Source organism: Camellia sinensis, chromosome 8 (assembly GCF_055761805.1).
Source record: "Camellia sinensis isolate YWXY chromosome 8, ASM5576180v1, whole genome shotgun sequence".
NCBI lineage: Eukaryota > Viridiplantae > Streptophyta > Magnoliopsida > Ericales > Theaceae > Camellia > Camellia sinensis.
The window spans coordinates 22,636,446-22,658,927 of record NC_138968.1 but is presented as its reverse complement, the minus strand read 5'-3'; the positions used below and the strand labels follow the sequence as shown (position 1 = coordinate 22,658,927).

Below are 22,482 nucleotides of genomic sequence, written 5' to 3'. Positions count from 1 at the left end.
GTTTACGGGGTCATGCCGGACCGGTGTAAAAGCTGACCGGAATCAATGTCGGGACAGTTTACGGGGTCATGCCGGACCGGTGTAGAAGCTGACCGGAATCAATGTCGGGACAGTTTACGGGGTCATGCCGGACCGGTGTAGAAGCTGACCAGAATCAATGTCGGAACAGTTTTATGTGGTCATGCCGGACCGTTGTAGAAGCTTGTGGTGGTGCACCAAGGAGGCGACTTAGGGAGTGCGCCATGGGGTGGCTTGAGTGGTTCCCATGGTGTATAACCATGCTCACCAGCTTGAGTGGTTTGCATGGTGTGTAACCATGATCACCATGATATATGTATAACCCCCCCTCAAACTCAAATAGGTGTGAAGATAGAAATCTATTTGAGGTTGAAACAGGTTTTTTTTTTTTTTTTTTTTTTTTTGGTGTGTAAAATTGTGATCGGGGTTGATCTCGACAAGAAGAAATGACAAGTTGGTGGAATGAAAACGAGTTGGGTGTGAATAGATTTTTTTTTTTTTTTTTTTTGTGGAATGAAATCAGCCATCATTCAGTAATGCAATCGTTAAAGAGAAATATTAAAAGAGAGTGGTGGAAAGAAAAGTTTAAAAGAAATGATGGGAAATAAAAATAAATGTGAGTATTTAAAAGAGTGTAAAAGTAGTTTGGAGAAAACAAATAAAAATAATTGATTTTAAAATCAAACGTGATAAGAGGAGAGAGAGGGGACAAGCCCATGTGATAAAGTGGAGAGAGATCTGGGTATGCATATGAGCATGTTTTGTGCTGGTGGAGAGTGGTTTAAAAAAAAAAAAAAAGGGGTATGGGTGTGCAAAAGGTGGTGTGAAGTGTGTGTCCTCTCTCTCTCAACCGTGTGTGTGTTGTGAGTTTGCTCTCTCTCTTTATTAAACAAAAAAAAAACAAAATGTGTGGATGTTGATAGATTAATAAAATATGAGAGAGTCGGTGGAATAAAGGAAGGGAAATGATGGATATGATTAAAGTGGATCTGATGGAGAGAAAGGGACCAGAGAGAGAGGGAGTGGGTTGAAAAAAATGTTGGTACAACCCATCATTGCATGAGAGTCCAGAGTAATAATGGTGGGGTTGTTGAACTTCATCCAATGGTGGTACATGCTGTCTAAGCTTAGAGCCATTGCTTCTCTCTCATGGGGTCTGATCACTTCATCACGCTGGGTTGCAGAACATGGGATTTCCGGCGGTTAGATCAGCCGGAGATCGATTGGGGATCCAGCTTCATCAACATGGCGGGGATGAGAAACGTCACTCGCTTCGTGATTGAGCGAGCTCCCAGGGACTATTACGATGTCGGTGTACCTTACTGCACTGGATTCCACCCTAGAACCGACTCCGACGTCGTCGAGTGGCAGAGCTTCGTCCGGAACCAGAACCGGTCCAGCCTCTTCTGCTTTGTCGGCGGCGCTCGAGCCGACTTCAAGAACGACTTCAGAGCGCTGTTACTGAACCAGTGCGGGAACGAGTCGGACTCTTGCAGACTCATCGACTGTGGTAAGACCGAGTGTGCCGTGGGCCGGGCGCCGAGCCTGGAAACGTTTCTCGGCTCGGACTTCTGTTTGCAGCCGAGAGGAGACAGCTACACGAGGAGGTCCGTGTTCGATTGCATTGCCGGGTGAACCGGAGAGTTACTCGGTTTTTATCGACCGTCGCCATGTGAGGAATGGGTTGTCGATAAAGAAAGTGTTGGAGCAGTACAGTAGAGAGGAGGTGAGGAAGATGAGAGAGAAGGTGATAGAGCTTATACCCAAGTTTGTGTATGCGAAGCCTAGAGAAGGGTTTGGATTGATGAGAGGAAAAGTGGGATCCAACGGTTGTGATCGGATCTGGTGCTGCGATAGTGAAGTGTTGTTGAAGAATCTGCCATTGAAGAAGAAATTAAGGAAATTTGGGTTTGTCCGGCGGGCGGCCAAGGCGAGGTTGCCGCCCGCCGGTGAAGCGGAATTACTAAGTTGTTAACCTAGCTCTGATACCATGTAGAAATAAATGTATAGAGAGAATAAATTGTGTATTTATTGATATGTTTTACAAGGAACAGATCACTCTCTTTTATAGAGAGGAAAGTGTGGTACATAGGATGCTAACACCGAAAGCAGAAAGTATACAACATCATTAGTATGACAGCTATATATTACACTATATTACACTAACACTATAATACACTAATAGACCTCATGCTTGACTTTACTCTCCACACCAGGCCAATACATTGTTGTTTGAGATAATCTAAATAAGTGCATTTTTTAACTTTTTACGAAAAAAATATACAGAAAAGTAAAGAGATAATGTAACACAAAAAAGATAAAAAGTGTGCTTATATAGCACATCCCAAACATTTACGATTTGCATTTTGTATCGAATTCTAAAAATGTGGCTTCATGGCTTAGGATAACAAATGATTTATAAGGATTGAAATTTACAAATTTGATAGTTAATCAACATTGATGTAAGAGAGAAATGTGGCATATAGAGAACGTAAAATAGAAGAGAAAAAAGTTCGAAGATTATTTTATGTGATATGATATTTTTGTAATAGCAAATAGGACATATAATTGGGTCAGGTTACCCTTCCCCCAAGTCCGAACCCCCTGTTGAGTTTTCATTTCCACCCCAATCTTGATTTTATCCCATTCAGAAACTCCTAAACTCAGTCCACTAGGTTACAGAGTAGGGCACCCACAAGGCTATAGTGACCAAATTTGGGTACAATACGTAAAATATTTTAGCATCATTTACGTTATTGACACCCTATAAACAAAACCTGCATCTAACCTGTTTGGCACAATTTTTTTCAAGTTGAAAATTGATAATCAATAAAAAATTAGAAGTTAAAAATATTCATTCTCTAACTTTCAAATAATTAATTTATTTAAGTTATTTATGCCTCGTAAGTTATATAAAACACTCGGACAAATATTTAAAAAAATAAAACAAAAAAAACCTAAAAACAGCTCAATAGGTTACACCATACAAGACCAAAGAATTTCAAAGGCAGGCCACCAGTTTCACCCCCATGCCCCCTCTCAAATCTAATCTTGCAAGTCATTGCGTCAACAAACAATCAAATTTCTCTTTGGCTTTGGCTTTGTCATTGTTCGGTTACTTTTCCTTACCCTGGACTAACTGTACAATGTACATTGCTAGCCTCAAGAAATTTCTTTCCTGCATCCCCCCATTGTACCAGGAAAATAATCAAACACATGAGCAGAAAAATGAAACTTCCTGAATTAGATCTCTTTAATTCCCTGAAATGGTAACATACAATCAACAAATCAGGTAGAACAGTATAAATTGGTGGGTTACAACTTTTAGCCAGCAATAAGCTGTAGTGAGAAAAAGAAAAGCTAAGGCTCAGCCAATCTGCAACTGCCTTATCAACACAATCACAATGTCCAGCCTAATTCAGTTTCCCCATTTTCTATACAGCAGTTTCACCCCCAAAAATAATTATCGAAACTACTTTCTAGCTTGCTCCTCTCTTCCCATGTGACTTACAGTTTGTTCTCTTACGAAGGATCTGCTCTACATTTAATCGTTCAAAGCTATCTTCTCCTCATCAAAATCATCATTCGTACTTTCAGATCAGTCAAGCGTCAGATTAAGGCTTAAGAGCTCTTAACTTTGTACAAGCCGATGTAGCATCATCATCTTCTGTTTGCCGGGAAGCAGGCTTCACTTGAACAAATGGGTGTACATTCATCACTGCGGGTGAGCCCTCATCTTCCAAAAATCTTATCCCATTGCATAGTTTCTCATTTTCCCATCTTGGGTCCTTATTGTACAATTAGCTTCTTTCACAGTCAGTAATATGACAAATAAATAAATCTTCTAAACCTGAAAACAAACAGAGGTCTGGCGAGCTTTCCCTGAACCATGATCCATAGCAACAAACAAAGTTACATTCCGTTTGTCCGATCAGGCAACAGAGAGCAGGAACTGAGGTCCAGAGATGGACTCAACTTCACTTGTTCCCTCAATAGCTGCTGACTCACACGATCAGCCAAGACCGACTGTCCATCATATAATTCCCCATGAATAGGTCTTCCAAAATGCTTTCCATGAGCCTCACTTTCACCAGACAAGTGTTCCCTGAAAATGTGTGATCCTGATTGCATCCCTCGAAATATATCATGGTTTGGACTATGATAGGATGGGCTATTAATGTAGGGATTCTGCTGGGGATTTGGCTGGCTTCCAAAGCCCTCTTGCAAATAAACAGATTGATTAAGGTGATGAAATGGGATGGAACCACTTCCGCCTGTGAGAGGCGTGGATGAGCCTGACGCAGTACGCGGGCTAGATATAGGCGAAGGAGACAATCTTCCATTCAAATGTTGTGGTGATCGTGGATATAAAAGAGGGCTCCCAATCGGAGAGACTGGGCATGATATGTTCCTTGGGATTTGAATTTCGCTGGAGATCAGAAGAGTGAGATCAGACAGTTAAGGTTTTGTTGTTATCTTTAAAAGAACTAATAATATAGAAAACATAAGCATAATTTAAATTAGTATATCTCCACACAATAGATTAAGCATGTAGCATGATGGTGCACAGGTTGCTCATCAGTGAGAGAGAGAGAGACCTGGAATGTAGACCAGATCTAGAAACTCTTGATGAATGGATAGCAAGTCTTTCTGAATCCAATTTTGAAGTATTTCTTCCATGTCCAATCCCCTGAAGGTTTTAAAAATAAAAATATAAAGTGAGAAAATGCTTCTTTTACTAATAGCACCTTGCCAAAAACTTATTAAAGAGCTGCTTGACAAGGAAGGCTGGGGCAAAATAGAGCAATGGTATGATTGGCATAGTTCTCAAGCAACTTGGCAAAGAGCAGACTACTTGAGTAAAGGGTAAAACTTCAAGAACTTTTGATCAAAACAAGAGATGAAGAAATAATATTTTGTCATGAACCTTTCTATAATACATATTAGGAGATCTACAAAATAATAATGCTTTACAATCATTCATTTGGATCTTAGATTAAAGATATAGTCTAATCTACAGTAATTCATTCTGCACCATCCCAAAAATGAGTATCTTGCTCTCCATCGCATCTCCCCAACCCCCTCTAAGAAAAATTTAAAATAAAAATAACCAAAACCACAACCAAAAACTTTGTTTGCTATAAAAAAGTCAAAGCATTTGTTTTAAAGATGCACCCCTTACCACAAAAAGTGAATTAATTGTTTTTCCTTGGAACTTGAGTGTCTCCCACTTTTGACAAGGATGACATTGGAAAATACTTCTTTGAGGCAACAACAGATTAATTATGTCCCTAACAAATTAAGCTTTTTCACAGGAGAGATTCGACGTGAGCAAAAAACATGATGCATTATATTAATACATACACATTCTATCTATGAAGCATGGTCACTTCAAAAAGGGTGCAGTGTCCGTGTCCAACACGTGTCGGACACATCAAGTAGCGTATCAATTTTAATTATTACTTTTTGAAAGACACTTTGGAAACACTTTAAAGACACACATATCCCATATGATTTTAGAAAAATGATTGGGGTCAAAATAAAATATATAGAAACAAAGAGGGGGAAAGTGAAAAAAGAAGAAGAAGCATGTACATTGATGCCTCCAATATCTATGTGCCCTAACCCTAAATTTATATTCATATACATAGAAAGTAAAAATATATTTTTTGCCATATCCCCACCATGTCTTGTATCTTTTTTTCTTCTTTTTTTTTTTTCTTTTCTTTTTTTCTTTTTTTTTTTTAAATTGTTGTGTTTTGAATCCGTAGCAGTGGACATGCTTCTTAGCATTCCGTTATAGTGAATAACATAAATGTCTGATAAATGAACTGATAAACTCACTCTGACGTGATTTTCCAAATGTATATATATAGATGACTTCATTTAAAACCATCATCATCATTTCTATGGTTGCAATCTAGTCTCACAAGTCAACCTAATAAATAATACTCCTACTTAAGTCATTGTAAACAGAACAACAATCATTTAGTTCCCATGTTTAAGTGGTTGATGGTTGACCTCATTGGTCTAACAGCAGTACGTGTTAAGTGAGTACACTAACAATGCCCCTAGGGCTGCAAATGAACCGAGCTGTTCATGAACAAGTTCGGCTTGGCTCGTTTAGTAAACGAGTCGAGCTCGAGCTCGAATAAACTTGGCTCGTTTATCTTTATTTAAATTATATAATAAATAATAATAAAAATACATTATTTATATATTAAATAATATTAATTATATTTTTATTTAAATGATTTTATTTAAATAATATAAATAATATTAAAAAAAATCTTATCAATCCGAGCTCGAGTTTCATTGATATTAACAAGCTGAGCCGAGCTCAAGCTCAATAAAGCTTTAGCTCGTTTGCAACCCTAAATGCTCCACATCCCTCATCTCCAGAAAACTGCTGGTGTGTCACTACCATTCTTAAGTTTACACTTACCAAATAAAACACCATCTACTAAGTGAGAATTTGACCCTTCTCTTCCTATTCCAACTGGAGTTTCACTCACTGGATCCTCCAAAGTTCCATTACTCAGATTTAGCATGGTCTAGACTCTAGATTCTCTAACTCTATTTCATCACATATCTTTTCTCCTTCAAACTCAAACACAGCTCTATAGGAAAAGCAAAAAACCACAAAAAGAAAAAGGACCTAAGAAGTTGAGTTCCAAGTCAATGAGTAACTTTAGCAACAAAAAAGTGACTAACATGACATTTATGGTAAAAATGATTTCATTATCAAAATAAACAGAAGGATTTCATGTACACAAACTTGATATCGTGAGATGGCATCCTTTTGACCTTAGCAGCCGTAAAAGGAAAAAACATAAAAAGATGAATGTACCAGAGATTTCACTCCATTTGTAACCCCAGCAGGTGGATCTGTGTGCTTATGATCTATAATTGGTCTTTCCAAAGGTGCAGCATTTTTCACAAAAGGGTGCCCCAAAAGTTGAGCAGCTGTAGGACGATGCAGTGGATTACGTTGCAAACACTGCCTCACAAAATTCTTTCCTTCTTCTGAGAGGTTATCAGGAATTGCAGGGAGGTCTTTACTATTACCAATCTTAAACATGGCTGCCACCTTCAGGCCAGAAGATTCAAAACATCACATAGTAAGAGGAAAGAACAGATCTCTATCAGATAATCTGCAGACTTGGAATGTAAGAATTCTGATTTCATTTTATTTTTGATAAGTAGGAATGTAAGAATTCTGATTAAGATGTATACTTCAGATGTACATACAGTACTCTACTTAACTGATTTTTTATAAATAAATGTCTAAAGAAAAGCACAAATTACGAATATTTGTATCCAAATTACTGACCCCTTCATACTGGCTCCACGGTGGTTTTGAGGTAGCCATTTCCAAAACAGTGCATCCAAGACTCCATATATCAACAGCAAGGTTACCACTTGAATTCCTTATAACCTGGGTGAAAATGGAAAAAAGGAGGTGAGAAATATAACTGCAAACCGTGTCATAACCAAAAAATTAAGGCTACATAATTATATTCTGACCTCAGGTGCCATCCAGTAAGGACTTCCCTTAAATGATAATGGACATGACTGCCCAGCGATCTGCAAATTTAAAGGATGCCATTATATTTTCTAGGAGGATGGATTTCAACAGGCGATCTCATGGTTTAATGGCAAGCATTGGTTGACACTTGCTATGAAATATCTAGCAAACAGAAATAATTTAATTCAAAGTATATGACAGGCTATAACAGTAAATGGCAAAGCATACTACATCTATTTTTTTTTTAAATCTCTGCTTGTGTAAACTCAATGAATAATAATATTTGTGCTCGTGCGCACACACACACGCACACAATTTAGTACTCAACTCAAACATAACTAATACTCAATTGGTTTGATTACATTTCACGAGTATATACATATTGCTGCCTAGACTTACATGCTTTGCCATTCCAAAATCAGCCAATTTGATACGGCCATTTGGGTCCACAAGGATATTTGCTCCTTTAATATCCCTGCACATGAGATACAGCATAAATAAAAAGATGATTAATGTCTGCTGCTGAGAAACTAATGCCAACTCTAGAATATAGTAGCTGGATGAATAATGGTCCACATAACTAAATAAAAAAGGTTAACTGGATTCACCTATGGACTGTATTTTTAGCATGTAAATAAGCAAGCCCTGACAGGATTTGTTTAGTATAACTACGAATTGCTAATTCGCCGAACTGCCCATAGTCTTGAAGAAGCTTGTAGATGGAACCACCAGACACATACTCCAAATAAATATAAAGTTTATCACCTACCTGCTCAAGAAACATAAGTTCAGAGATAGTGTTAGATCAAAAGATTTCTGGAAGTGACAAATAAAAATATACTTCTCTATAAGATGCAATATCAAATGTGTAGTCCAGCCTATCAACTAAGCAATTTCCATAAATGCCCCAAATTATGGTCCATGGGAAACTGTATCAGAAATTTTTTTTAGTAGTTAGCATCACTTAATGAGTCTCTGTTTCAGAATATCAAAATAACTTCTGGAAATAATGACATTCATCAAAATACATGTTACAAAAAAAAAAAAAGCATTACCCATTTTTAAAATCAACAATAGTAAATGGAAAGCATAAAACTTACTGATTCAGACCCGTAATACTGCACAATATTAGGATGCCTTAACCGACTCAATAAAGCAATTTCCTGTCAGAGACACTCAACATAAGTACTTCCATCCAACAGTTAATAGAAATTACACCAAAACAAGCAAAAAGAGAACTAATTTCTGATGAAAAACAAGAAGCCTTATCCTGCAGAGAACCTCAATTAAATTTATGAGTACCAAACTTACTTGTCCCAGCTGCTTTGCACTTTCCTTTGACTTTGCGTCATCTGAGAATAATGTAACCTCCTTCATTGCACACATTTCACCACTTTCACTATAATGGTGAGGATAAGGTGAGATATAAAAAACTCAATCAGTGAACAAAATTTGAGAGAATGCATTAAAAAAAATACACAAGCAACTGTAATCAAACACATTGGATGGCAGGAAGCACACCACATTTGGCAGGGTAATGTTTAACATAAGAAAGTTCATGTACATGATAACTTGCCTCCGTTTTAAGTAAAACTAAACACAAAATCAAATGATGATACACAGTATTGCTATGCATGAGAAGTAAATGAAAAGAAAAAGAAAAGAAAAGAAAATCATGAAGGGCTGAGAGTATTAATAATTTGGTTCTACCTATTAAAACCAACATAAACGTGCCCAAATGTGCCTCTACCCAGCAACTTTCCTTTTTTCCAGCGAGAACCAGGACTGGTTGGATTCTCTGCCCTTCCTGGACTTCGTGGCACGGAGGGAGATGTTGCTGCTGAATTTGAATGAGAGTATGGAGAAGAGTTTGAAATTGTAACAGGTGGACGAGGCAACCAGTGACTTTGTTGTTTCCCATCATCAGTGGCTGCCCCTACAGCTCTAGGATGAAGTGGTGTGACAGCACCACTATGAATTCTCGAGCTGCGGCCAGGGCTAGTCATCCGGGGACTAGGAATTGGTGAATATTCTGGGCTACCCCTGCTGGGCTGCCAAAGAAATTGTCCTGACATATCGCCTCCCATTGAATTATGCCCTGAATTGTGCCCTGAGCCCGGGCTGGAGCAATGACCAGATCCAAGTAAAGGAAGATCTGGATACGTCTTTCCAGCCCAGAAAGCAGAATTTATAACTTGCTCGGTTCCAAATGCTCTCATTGGACTTCTGGAAGGACTTGACATTGAGCTATCTGGAGCACTGCAGAAAGTACCATGACAAGGGACCTGCAGATTTGACACATGATTGCTCAAAGGCCTCCTTCTAGGCGATGAAAGAGAGACCTGATTTGCTGGCTTTATTGCCTCCCCCAACTTTATTTCCGTGACAGAGGACTGGTCCTTCACCATCATGCTTCAGCAAAAATGAGTAAACAAGTCAGGGATGAAATATACATACACCGTGAGAATTTATATATCTAATAAAAAAGGAATAACAATAGGTTGCCTTAAAAAACTCAACAAAATGGCCACTTGAGTTTAAAAATTAAAAAAAGAAAAGAACGAAAAAAAGAAAAGATAGAGAGAGAGAGAGAAGAAGAAGAAGAAGAAGAAAAAGAAAACACAATTGCCAACAGTAAATATCATGGTTTTTGTCCTTTCACATGCAAACTCACCTGGAAGGACTCCCTGTAGCAGTTCTGCTACCATTTTCATAGTCAGATGCCAGGGGACTACGTTGCCGTGAGTCAGCAGGATCATCACTCTCCATAGAGCATTCACTAGAAAAAGAAGCGGCGACTGCATCTCCATCTAAATCTGTAGGGTCTGGCCTGTTCCGGATGCATGCAGGTCTTGGGAGAGGCAGAAATAATGATGGCTTGGAACCTTTCTCCAATCTTGGCTTTGTCGATACACTGATTCCAGAATCTGTACGACTTATGTTAGCAGGGTGCACACCTGGAAGCGGAAGTGGATGGGCATGAGGCCTATCAATAAAACTATGACACCTTGATACTTGTTTAGAAGGTGATGGTGACCTTGATTCTGCTCTGGAATGAGACCCCTTTTCTGAAACTGTGTCACTGCTGTGTCTTCGAGACGCTCCTGATCTACTGGCAGGTTTACATTCAGATGGAATCTTAAATTTTCGGTGTAATGAATCAATGAAACTCTCGCTTGTTTTCTTCTTTGCTGCTTTAGATGATGATTTCCCCCACCATTGAGGCATGTTTTTTTACACTTACAGGTACAAAATTGATGGTAATATCCGCTCCCCAACAATAACCTAATGTATAACTGTCGAAAAGTAACTAACCACATCTCCCATCATTATAGCTCATGACATGCTGTTTATTCTTTAGTCAAGCAATGACTTTCTGAACGGCTGCAACTAAAATTGTGAAACATCAAGCAGAACTCATACACTGTTTAGAATAACTGCACATAAATACAACCCATTAAAAGATAATGGTAAAATAAAATAAAAGCAAGTACTCAAAGGTTATATGATCAAATCAGACACCATAGTGTCACACGTAGCCCTTGGGATGTATAAATCTAATTTGTTTAGAATTTTTTTGATTATTTTGAAGGAAAAAAAAAAGGAAAAATCTTTAAAATGTTGTAGCAATTTGGACTTGTTCTTCATTCTTAACTAAAGAACTGTAATGTTGCAATCCATGAGTTCTTTAGTTAATAAGTGATTATGAACCCCTTGCACATTCTATCACATTCTATCAATAGTTAAGCTAAAGTAAGATTTCTTCTCCTAGGTAACCTCATAGCTCCCCTTCTTTTTCAGTTCAGTCAAGATTAAGGAAAAAGAAATGAAAAGTACTAAAAAATGATCAAGAAAGAAGGTGACCATCTCTTTCTTACTGAGAATCAAACAAAGCCTTGAAAACTTAAACTTTTCTGGTTTCACATCATATTTTCCTCATTGAATAATTATCATGACCACATTTGACTTCATTACCACTTTTTTCTGAAAAGTAGCAGCACTGAACTACAATGTTTTAATATATTTCCAAATTTCTTCATAACATGGCTCCCCCCATGCATTATGTCACCACCATAAATCATTCCAAGCTATTTATAGATAGTCAGATAACATTCAAAACATATTTTTTATTAGCATGATGTAGCTTGTATTAGCTTCTTTACACCATAAATATTTGTGCTCTATTTGGGTGTAGACAAAACATCGGAAAGAACATAATACAAGGCCCACATACGTTGGGTTTCACAAAGAACTTTTTCAAACAGTCAATCTTCTCCAAAAATAGAGATCACCAAAACTTCAAATAATGCATTATTTTAATTTAATGTTCCACAAAACAGCTTTTTACAGTTTTGGAAAAACCTGAAAATTCTCTTGATTTGTTTTGAAAAACATGTCTAAAAAAATGTGCACTTGAAACCATTTTCTGCATCATTATCACTTTTTCCCATTCCGACATGTCCAACATTTGATTCTATCCTTTGTGGCAACAAGAAAAAAAAAAAAAAGAAGTCAGTCTCAAAATCAGTGTGTTTGGAATGGTGGGGTTTCATGGAATTTGGTATGTTTGGAAAGAATGGAATTTAAAAAGGGATTTGAAAGGAAACAAAAGGAATATTGAAATCTCATGAAAAATGGTAAGATTTCAAGGGAATTGAAATGAACAAAATCTTATCTAATCCCATTTACCCACACTACCCTCCCCTTCTTACAAGTTCCCAACTAGCTAATAGGGATCATCTAAATTTTCCCACTTTTCAATTCTACATCAAACCAAACAGAAAAATAGAATCATTTCCTCTTAATTCCAATTAGTACCAAACATATAAAAAGGGAATTCCTAAAAAATCCATTCCTCTCCTTTTCCTTTTTGAAATCCCATTTCTAAAAGAATATGGTTCCAGACACAGTTTAAGCATTAAACATCTGGTATAAATAACTAAATTGGGTTTCTTCGATTTGTCTCAAACCAGACCAACATAAAAAGCAAGGATCAAGATTCAACGTTCTATTGTTTTCTTTCTCTAAGTTTTCTTGCCAATCAAACAAACAACTACACAGTTCATCAATTGATTCTAACTAGTTTGTTTCCCTTTTTAGGTCAGAAATCAGCTTGATCTCAACTACTTCAAACAAAACACAGTCTTACAACACAGATCTAACCATAGAATGAAAAACAAACAGATAAAACTTTTCAACTTCCAGTGATTACACTAAAACCTCGATAAGGTTAGCGAAAACTCACCTCGAATTCGAATCGTCACATCGCTCAAGCACATGAGCTAATCTCTGATATGGAATGTGAATCAACCCAGGAAATGCAAAAGCAAAACCCTAGAAATCTCAGTAGAAAGAGAGAGGAAGAGAAAGTTTGGAAAGCTTGGAATTGTGGGGTTACTGAAGAGATCGCGTAGCGAAAGCACTGTGAGTGAGAGAGAGAGAGAGATTGAAGAAACGTAGAGAGAGAAAAAGAGGAAAGAGAGAGAGGTGTGCGTGTTTGTATCTAGAATGTCCGAGTACACACACAAGTGTTGTCTGAGAGTGATGACTTTAATACAATTATAAAAATTAGATTAATAATAATGTAAGAATATCACATTAATTAGTAGCACTTTTTATTTTTTTATTTATTTGCAAGCCCAATTTGATAGATTCATGAAAATCCCTTATGGTAATTTTTTAATTTGAGAAAATTACAAATACACTTTTAGGGATTTACTTTAAGTGTAGATTATCTTTTGTGATTTAAAAATTATAAATACCTTCTTATTAAAAAATTTTATTTAACAAAATTAACTAAAAAAATAAAATTTATAATTACTTTCCTATATAACAATAAAATTACTTTTCTAATATAATTAAAAATTATTAATTGACTTGATGATTTATTAATAAAATGAGCGATTTGTTATGAAATTAGAAATCTCAAAAAGTGAAATGTAATTTCCAAAAGCACAGAAGGCGATTCGTATTTTAATTAAACTTTAAGAGATGTATTTATAATTTATCTTTTTAATTTTTACAATCCTTTTGACTTAATTTAATTTTTACATTATTTTATTTAGTTGTGAAATAAATTAAGAGATAATTGAAGATAAGAAAAGTATATATTTTTTTTTAGAATTTAAATTAAAACATTTATTAAAAGATCATATTTATTTTACAATTAAATTTTGTTAATGTTTTAAATTTAAATAATTATTAAAACATTTAAATAATTTAATAGGTCTTCAAGACCAACAAAAAAATATGGGTAAATTACGCTAATAGTCCCTATAGTTTGGGACTTGTATCACTTTAGTTCTTGACTTTTCAATTGTGACACATTTGTAATTGAAGATATCATTGTTTAATTTCAATGACAAAATCATCAATTTGATAAAATATAAACTAATTTGACAAAAATAAATGTCAAAAAAATATTTTTAATTTTTTTAAAATTATTTTTATCCACCGATAATAAAATTATGTAAAATTGATAAAAATTAATAAAAATTGCATGATTAATTTTTAAAAATTAATTTTACTTGATCATCATCCAAACACATAATACAAATTAATTTGGTAAAAAAAATGTCTAGAAGATTTATTAATTTTACATAATTTTATTTTAAGTCGGTAGAAATAATTTTTAAAAATTCAAAAATATTTGTTTGATATTTATTTTTGTCAAATTAGTTTATATTTTATTAAATTGAGGATTTTACCCTTGAAAAATCTAATAATATTTTCAATTGTCCTTATTTGAAATAAGATTCAAAATTCATGATTAAATGTGTCACAATTGAAAAGTTAGGGACCAAAGTGTCACAAGTTCCAAACTATAGGAACTATTAATGTAATTCACCCAAAATTTATTGAGTTAAAACAAACTTGGGATTTAAATATTTTTTTAAAATCAGATTAGAGAGGCTAGATAAGTTTGACGTCTGGTTGAGCTAAGCTAAAAATAACATACACTACGCCAAAACAGGGTATTAACGGCGGTGTTTTTAACGGCGGTTTCGTTACCGCCGTTAATGTATCTTTAACGGCGGTTTCGTTACCGTCATTAAAAAAACCGCCGCTAAAATATCTTTAACGGCAGTAATGAAACCGCCGTTAAAAAAACTGCCACTAAAGCCCTCTTTTAACGGCGGTAACGAAACCGTCGCTAAAGCCCTCTCATTACCACCGTTAATGACAGCGGTCTTTGTTAGCAGAGCTTCGGCAGAAACTCCGGCGAGTGGTGACCACGCGCGGCCAGAGGTTGAACATGACCATCTACAATAAAGCAAAATTAATGTTTAAATATTTAGTTAGGGAATATATTTCATGTAGAATGACTATGGTGGAGTGGTTGGTGTGTATGGATTAGAGGTCAAGGGTTCGAGACCTAGGGTGCAAGAAGAGATAATTATTTTTTAAAAAATTTGAACCTATTTACGTCGGTAAATAACCGCCGTTTTTTGTCCTATATTACCGTTTTTGGTCGATTTTTAACAACGATAATTTACTCTTTTATGATGGTTGTACCTTTTCCGACACAAGTATAAACGGCGGTCATAAATTACTGCCGTTAAAGGCTTTAACAGCGGTTTTATATCCTTTAACGGCGGTAAACAACCGCAACTAAAGCTCAATTTTGACATAGTGATATATGCTTTTATTATATAATACAAACTCGATTCAAACCCGATATAATATAATGCTTATTTACTCTTAAAAATGGTAGTTTTTAGCACCATAATCCTAATATTTCTACCATAAAGGTATTATTTTATATTGCAATTTTACTTTTTGGCAACTTAATTACAACTTGGAGTCAAATGATTTGCATCTTTCTTTCTTTTTTCTTTTTTTTTCTTGTAATTTTTTTTCTCTATTTTCAATAAATTAACGAAGGGAAGAAGATAAGAGAAGATAAGTGAAGATAATAAGAAGTCTCTTCCACTTTTGGGATGCTTTGCTAAGAAAAGTAGTTAGATTCTCATTTGTATTAACTTGTAATTATGTCGATATTTTTTCAACAAAAAATATATGTTTTTTTTAGGTCGTACGTTGCTTATGAAATTGTGCTTTAATTTGTTTGTCCATTATAGCAGTTTTTTTTTTTTTAAAAAAAAAAACAATTTTATGATCAAATATTCGAGTCAATTTACAGGTACCTTGACTATTTCTAGAACTCACACAAAAACTCTCCTTTCACGTGGATCGAAAAAAAGCGTAAACTCAAAAGCTTTGTTTGTTTGGGGTTATAGAGAAGAGATTGGGATTGATAGTAAGGCGGATCCAATATCTTTGTGTTTGTTTTAAGAGATAGAGAGGAGATTCGAATGGACCTCCAACACTTGGTATTAGAAAAATAGTCCATCGGACAATTCTTTTTTAAATTTTTTACATGTTGGGCATTTTTTTTATTTGTTTTATTATTTTATATTTATTTTATATAAAAATAATTTAACAATCCCTACACCAACAACTATCATCAAAACAAATACAATTTTACTTAATCTCCTCATTAACAATCCCCTCACTATTAGTCTCTTCACTATGAATTTCCTCCATTCTACCTTTAAAAATAAACGGGGCTAAGGAATTTATAATAGCGAGAGTAAAACCTGTGACTTGGAGGAAGCACACCTCCAAATTACACACACTAAGCAAATCCCTTATGGTTCCCTATACCAAATCTTATACATTTTTTATTATTAATTCACCTAAAAATTTTGTGATTAATACATAAAAATTTATTATTTATTTTGATACTATGATGAATTACAAGTTTAAAGCTTCATTTGACATAGCATGTCTTTTTTTTTTTACTATTTTAGTCTAACTACAAGTTTTTTGTATAGGGTAAACTTTTGATTTTTTTTTTTTAATTGTAAGAGAAAAAATAAATTAATTATGATTTAGATATGATGATTTATCTTATTAATTTTTTTAATCTATTTTATCTTGTAATTGGTTAAATTAGCCAAAACTATCATGCTAAAGAGAGTCTAAATTGTTAAATAGAATTAGAGCTTGTTTGGGAAAATGGTTTGGACTAAAATAGTCATGTAAGACGAAATAGACTATTTTAGTTATATATGATAAAATGGCACATTCAATTTATAATCGTTTCATTTTTTCTCTGATAAAAAAATAAAAAAATAAAAAATCTATTCCAAAAAAAACTTTTTAACCCTAAATTAAAATAATAAAAAAATTAAAAAATCTACCCTTATCCTAAACGAACTTCTAGTTGGATTACTGATTGACTACATTATACACCGTTTTCAAGGAAATTTGGAGTTTAATCATTGTCAAAGACAAAGATTGAATATGTCTTTTTGAAAAAAAATTTACAATAAAAATTTTTTATGAAAAACACATTCATAATAATATATCAATAACAATTATGGGATTGTGTTGAGCTTCTTTTTTTATTTTTTTATTCTCATTATCGACCATTCTTTGAGGTGGTTATTGAAATTTTATAAGATTCTATAAGATTAGTTGAAGAAAAATCCACTATTCATTTGTTTTTTTGTATCCGATTCCTTATTCGTAGATTGATTCATAATTGTCGAGATTGATGTTATTATTCTCATATTTATAATTAATTTTCCAATAATTGTCAAAATAATTTTTTTTTTTAAATAGATAAGTAATTTTACAATTTAGAATATCCTCAACAGAATCTGAGAAACAAATAGACATGGAATAATGAACCAGCTGAGATACCCTTTTTTGGCCTAATGTAAGAGAAACCACTGGGAATAACACATTAATGAGAACCAATATGCCAATATTTGTAAAGTTGCCATACAATCCATAAAAGGATGGGCTTCCTCCTGTATTTGGGCAGGAAGGTATTGGAGATTTATTCTAGTTTCGTTTTGATAATTTGAATCATTAATTTTATAAGATCTTTTTATTATATCATTTATAAAAAGAGAAAAAAAAATTATTTCAATTCAATAATCGTAAATTATTCAATTTGTTACATTTATTTTTTTTAAAATTAGATTCATTCGATAATTCAACCCTCTATTTATAGTTGGTAGTATCCCACTTCATAGGATTATTTGGAGCAGCTTTATGGAGATTATTGCCCTCGTCAACTTAAAAAAAAATATTTTTTAGTCTAAAATTTTGAATTTTTTTTCCAATTTTATCTTTCTAAAATTATATATATGCCCTTCAATTATTTATTTTATTTTTTTACCTTTAACTAAAATATGAGGACAAATTGACTTCTTACAAATAAAAACTAGGAAAATATTTTATTTTATGGGTCCAGCTCCTCTCCTATCCGGAAATAGATTAAACAATTCTGTTGGGTCGCAGTGGGCCTGACTCTGGGCCCATCTTGATCATCCAAATTGTTCAATGTGTAGAGTTTGTTGAGTATTTCATCTTTGTAAAAAATCACATTAATCGGACATCAATAATTACTTAATCAGATTGCATTTGTGTCTGCGATTTATTTTTAAAACTATAATTGTTGTTGAAACAAATGCAACTTGATCAAATGACTATCGATATCCGATCAATGTGATTTTTTACAAGGATGATGTACTCAGCGAGCTTTATATATTGAACAATTTAGATCATCGAGATGGGTCTGAAATTTGGCCCACCATGGCCCAACAGTACCATCTAGTTTGATTTCGGACTAGCGATAAGTTGTGGGCTTATTTTATTATGTGTATTTTATGCCTTTTTCATTTTTACTTTCATTTATTTTACTTGAGAATTTTTATAGATTTAAATATTAAGATGATATTAAAATATTGATAATTGAATTTTTATTTTTATTTTTTATCAAACTAAATGTTGCATTTTGAACCAAACAAACCCTAAAATTTGCCTTAGTATTTGCCTACTCCTAGTTAAAATATCACCAGTTACAGCAATGGATTCCGCATCCATGTGAGAGAAAGAAGTATGCTATTATAATAATGTACTAGTTACACAAAATACTTTCTTAATCCTTTGAGATCAACCAATTCATCAGCTTGGAACTGAGCCTCAAAATATTACTCTAAGAAACAAAAACACAAAAAGAAAAAAAGAGAAAATCCCATTTCATTAACAATTTGGATAAGTCTTTTTTCCCATATTTTACCCGGTAACTGTCATGTTAGGAAGGGTATAAGAAGATGCCAATAATTGGTTAATTGAAATTAAAAACAAAAAAGAACTGGATTCTCTCTGGTTGGGATATCCAACTAAACGGTCAGTCCAATTTATTGCAGGCTTAAGCCACTCAATCGAATCACATTTGTCTGAAAAATAATTAATCGACAACATAATTTTGAAAGTAATTCATTATTCATTAATTATTTTTTAGACAAATATGATCTGATCGAGTGGTTTCCTATGTCTGATTGCCTTGATTTTTGGTGTATATGATCTCCTCAAATTGTCAGGGGAGATCAACCCAGTCGGACTTACAGATGATCTTCATGAGAATGAAGAAGGTGGAATGGAAATTGGACTAGCGCATGTAGATGTGGTTCGTCGTCCTCGTGGAATTCCTATGCAACTCTAATATGATTTGGGGGTCTGTTGGTAAATAACGCTCTAATTTTCTCCATAAGCCTCTCTTTGGCTAAAGAACATCTGGGATATGTGAGGAATATGTTCTTTTTTTGTAATCTAAAACGACGTCGCATTGAGGTTCATAGCTCACTCGCAAGCGGCAGGATGTGTGTCTGCACATCGCTCCATTGTCTGCATGGATGGAGCCATCGCCTGGGTTTCTAATTCAGAAACCGCTTTCAGACCGACGAATTGAGCATCTTCTTGCCGCTGTAAAGCGTCGATGAGCCGGATTAAATTTTCGGCATTATCTTCGCCGACGACAAATAAGGACCAGTGTAACAACAAAAGATTCGGCTCGTATTTTAAAATTAACTGCCTAAATTGACTTAGATCTCCGAGATCCATTGCAAAATAATTCAAAATCCCCAATTATTTTGGATTAAATAGTTTCCCGCTTGCGCTTGCCTTTTTAAATCTTTTAATCCTAGCTGCAGATCTGGGAGCAGAGCGGAGCCCTGTAGCCAACAACATGGCACCAAATACGGAAAGGAGCACCAATCAGGGGATGACACGTGGCGCAGGGGGGGAAGTGTCCCAGTAATATTATAGGGACGCTCCTGGGAGCATATATAAGTCACTCACTAACTCTCTACCACCAGGACAGTTTTTGAGAGAATGACTTACGTCATCCGAGAGAGTTAATGACGTCATTGCGAGTGAGCTATGGCCTCAACGCGACATCGTTTTAAATATAATTATTCTCCCAACGCTATGGACTTAACCTTTATATAATGATATGTATTTCTATTCCAAATTCATAAACGAATTGTGTGTTTGACAATTCGGAGAGGCCGCTGCGCTAACAACATTCTAAAATTATAATGTCAGGGGAGATCAACCCAGTCGGACTTACAGATGATCTTCATGAGAATGAAGAAGATGAATTGGAAACCGACATCATAGACGCGACATCAAACATACCGGTGTCGAACATATCCATAACCAATCCCAAAATAGGAGACACAATGTGGCAGAAACTCACATTCAAGTCAATGATAATTGACAAATGCAAAATAAGTTACAGACCACAGTGTCCACTTAAATCAACCGATCGTGTGGAAGTTGAAATACGGGACACACGACTACGAGCAAATGATCAATTACAGGCCCATTTTACCTTTCCAGTTACATGCCCAGTGGACATCACATATTTTGGAAACGCGTATGCTGCCGCAAACAAGAAAGAATGCCCATGGACTACGTCGTACAAATTGTAGAAAACCAATATCAATGACGATCTAAGAGCATATAATATTGTAAATAAGCATTGGGCCGGATTAACTTTTCGGCGTTATCTTCGCCAACGACAAATAAGGACCAGTGCAACAACAAAAGATTCGGCTCGTATTTTAAAATCAACCGCCTAATTGACCTAGATCTCCGAGATCCATTGCAAAATAATTCAAAATCCCCAATTATTGTGGATTAAATAATTTCTCACTTGCGCTTGCCTTTTTAAATCTTTTAATCATGGCCGCAGATTTGGGAGCGGAATGGAGCCCTATAGCCAACAATAAGGCACCAAATGCGGAAATAAGCACTAATCAGGGGACGACAGGTGGAGCAGGGGGGGGAGCGTCCCAGTAATATTATAGGGACGCTCCTGGGAGCATATATAAGTCACTCACTAACTCTCTACCACCAGGACAGTTTTTTTAGAGTGACTTGCGTAATTCGAGAGAGTGAGTGACGTAATTACGAGTGAGCTATGGCCTCAATGCGACGTCGTTTTAGATTACAAAATAAGAACATATTTCTCACATATTCCAGATGTTCTTTAGCCAAAGAGAGGCTTATGGAGAAAATTAGAGCGTTATTTACCAACAGACCCCCAAATTATATCAGAGCTGCACAAGAATTCCACGAGGACAGCGAACCACATCTACATGCGCTAGTCCAATTTTCATTCCGTTTTCAGAGGCAAGACGAATGTTTCTTTGATGTTTTACATGACAACAGTAATCGCCATTTCCATCCAAATATGCAAGGGGCAAACAACCACCAAGCTGTATTGTAATACATTTCCAAATACGGTGATTTCACGGAATGAGGTGAATTCCGTGAAAGGGGCCGCTGCGCTAACCAGGAGAATAAGGAAAATATATATCGAGAGACACTTGCAGCAGACAGCAAGGAGGAAGCGCTGGCAATGGTAAGAAATGGCGATCCAAAATATTTTTGGTTAAATTACGATAAGTTGTCATGCAATTATGATTGGATATCGTTTAAACCCCCACTGCTATACGTTCATCCGTTTACAGAGACGACATGGATTGTGCCAATATATATACAGCAATGGGTTGCAGAGAACATCAGGGACGAAGCCCAACGACCACACAGGCCCAAAAGCATTATAATTGAAGGCCCATCACTGAAACATGTTGGGCCCGGTCGTTGGGACCACATAATTATTATTTTGGCCACATCGATTTGCGGGACCACAATGATGACATGTTATATAATGTAATCGATGATGTGGCCCCACAATATTTAAAACACTGCGGGAATTTATTGGAGCCCAACGGAACTGGATTTCAAATTGTAAATATGCCCGCCTAAGGAAAATAAAGGACAGGATTCCAACCATTATATTATGTAACCCAGGAGCCGATTCCAGTTAGAAAGAATTTTTGGACAAACATGAACACGCCGGGCTCCAAGCGTGGACGATCCGAAACGCAGAGTTTTACACAGTCGACCAGCCCCTGTTCGCCATAACCAATCAAGAAGAGGCATCACAATGAGAAGAAGAAGGCCCAACGTAGGAAAATATTCCACTTCTAATGCGGCTGTTCGATATTCCATGCGAACAGATGTATCGAACCACATCCACTGGAGAGAGAAGATGTTGTTAGGGGTCTTCTACAACGCTTTGAGGGACCCGATGTGGTTCAAAGCCATAGACATGTCCATGCCGGGGAATCAGGGGGTATACAAGATAGAATGCCTGTTCAACTACAACCTCCAGAAAGCGTTGGGAGTCCGGACGTTCACCGCGACAATGTATACATGGCTGACATACAGTGGTCTCAAAAGCCTAACGGATAATGTATTTAACTGGCTTATTACACGCAGGATGACGAAGACATTATCCAGCTTTGGGATTATTAGCCTTGTAAATTATTGTCTCGCACTAACCATTGTACTCGACGATATTTCATATTATGTAAAAGATTGGCGGTGGGGAAATATTTATATAAATTTTTACGATTAAATGATGTTTATGTACATTGAAATTATGTGTTTGTTTTTTCTAAATTTCAATAGTCACTATATTCTGAATTGGACACAATTCTCGTATGGCCCATAAATATGGCCCAGATATAAGGCCCATTTAATACAGGCAGAAAATAAAAGTC

At 35.5% G+C, this 22,482-nt stretch overlaps 1 protein-coding gene and 1 pseudogene across 3 annotated transcripts; one reads left to right on the top strand and one right to left on the bottom strand.

The window, feature by feature from the left end:
- Window positions 1-1,167: 1,167 nt before the first annotated feature.
- On the top strand, window positions 1,168-1,653 carry LOC145797622 (xyloglucan galactosyltransferase XLT2 pseudogene; annotated as a pseudogene).
- Window positions 1,654-3,235: 1,582 nt separating this feature from the next.
- LOC114258197 (mitogen-activated protein kinase kinase kinase YODA) lies at window positions 3,236-13,121 on the bottom strand. Of its 3 annotated transcripts, none has more exons than XM_028198095.2 (12): window positions 12,792-13,121; window positions 10,221-10,983; window positions 9,257-9,958; window positions 8,858-8,945; window positions 8,647-8,709; window positions 8,155-8,315; window positions 7,946-8,021; window positions 7,546-7,605; window positions 7,352-7,456; window positions 6,869-7,108; window positions 4,617-4,708; window positions 3,236-4,447 (listed from the first exon to the last, which is right to left on the bottom strand). In XM_028198095.2, the coding sequence occupies exons 2-12, from the start codon at window positions 10,772-10,774 to the stop codon at window positions 3,931-3,933; spliced, it is 2,658 nt and encodes an 885-aa protein (XP_028053896.2). In that variant the 5' UTR covers window positions 10,775-10,983; window positions 12,792-13,121; the 3' UTR covers window positions 3,236-3,930. The 3 variants fall into 3 exon arrangements, with proteins under 3 accessions (XP_028053896.2, XP_028053897.2, XP_028053898.2); XM_028198096.2 differs by having other exon boundaries at window positions 10,221-10,936; window positions 12,792-13,092; XM_028198097.2 differs by having other exon boundaries at window positions 10,221-10,930; window positions 12,792-13,083.
- Window positions 13,122-22,482: the final 9,361 nt, after the last annotated feature.

What these genes read in the sequence shown, in the direction of transcription:
- LOC114258197 (XM_028198095.2), bottom strand. Translation starts at nt 10,774, where the DNA reads ATGCCTCAATGGTGGGGGAAATCATCATCTAAAGCAGCAAAGAAGAAA. An exon ending in AGTATTACGGGTCTGAATCA is followed by an intron (nt 8,316 to 8,646) that starts GTAAGTTTTATG and finishes TTTCTTGAGCAG; the next exon opens with GTAGGTGATAAACTTTATAT. An exon ending in GCTAAAAATACAGTCCATAG is followed by an intron (nt 8,022 to 8,154) that starts GTGAATCCAGTT and finishes TCTCATGTGCAG; the next exon opens with GGATATTAAAGGAGCAAATA.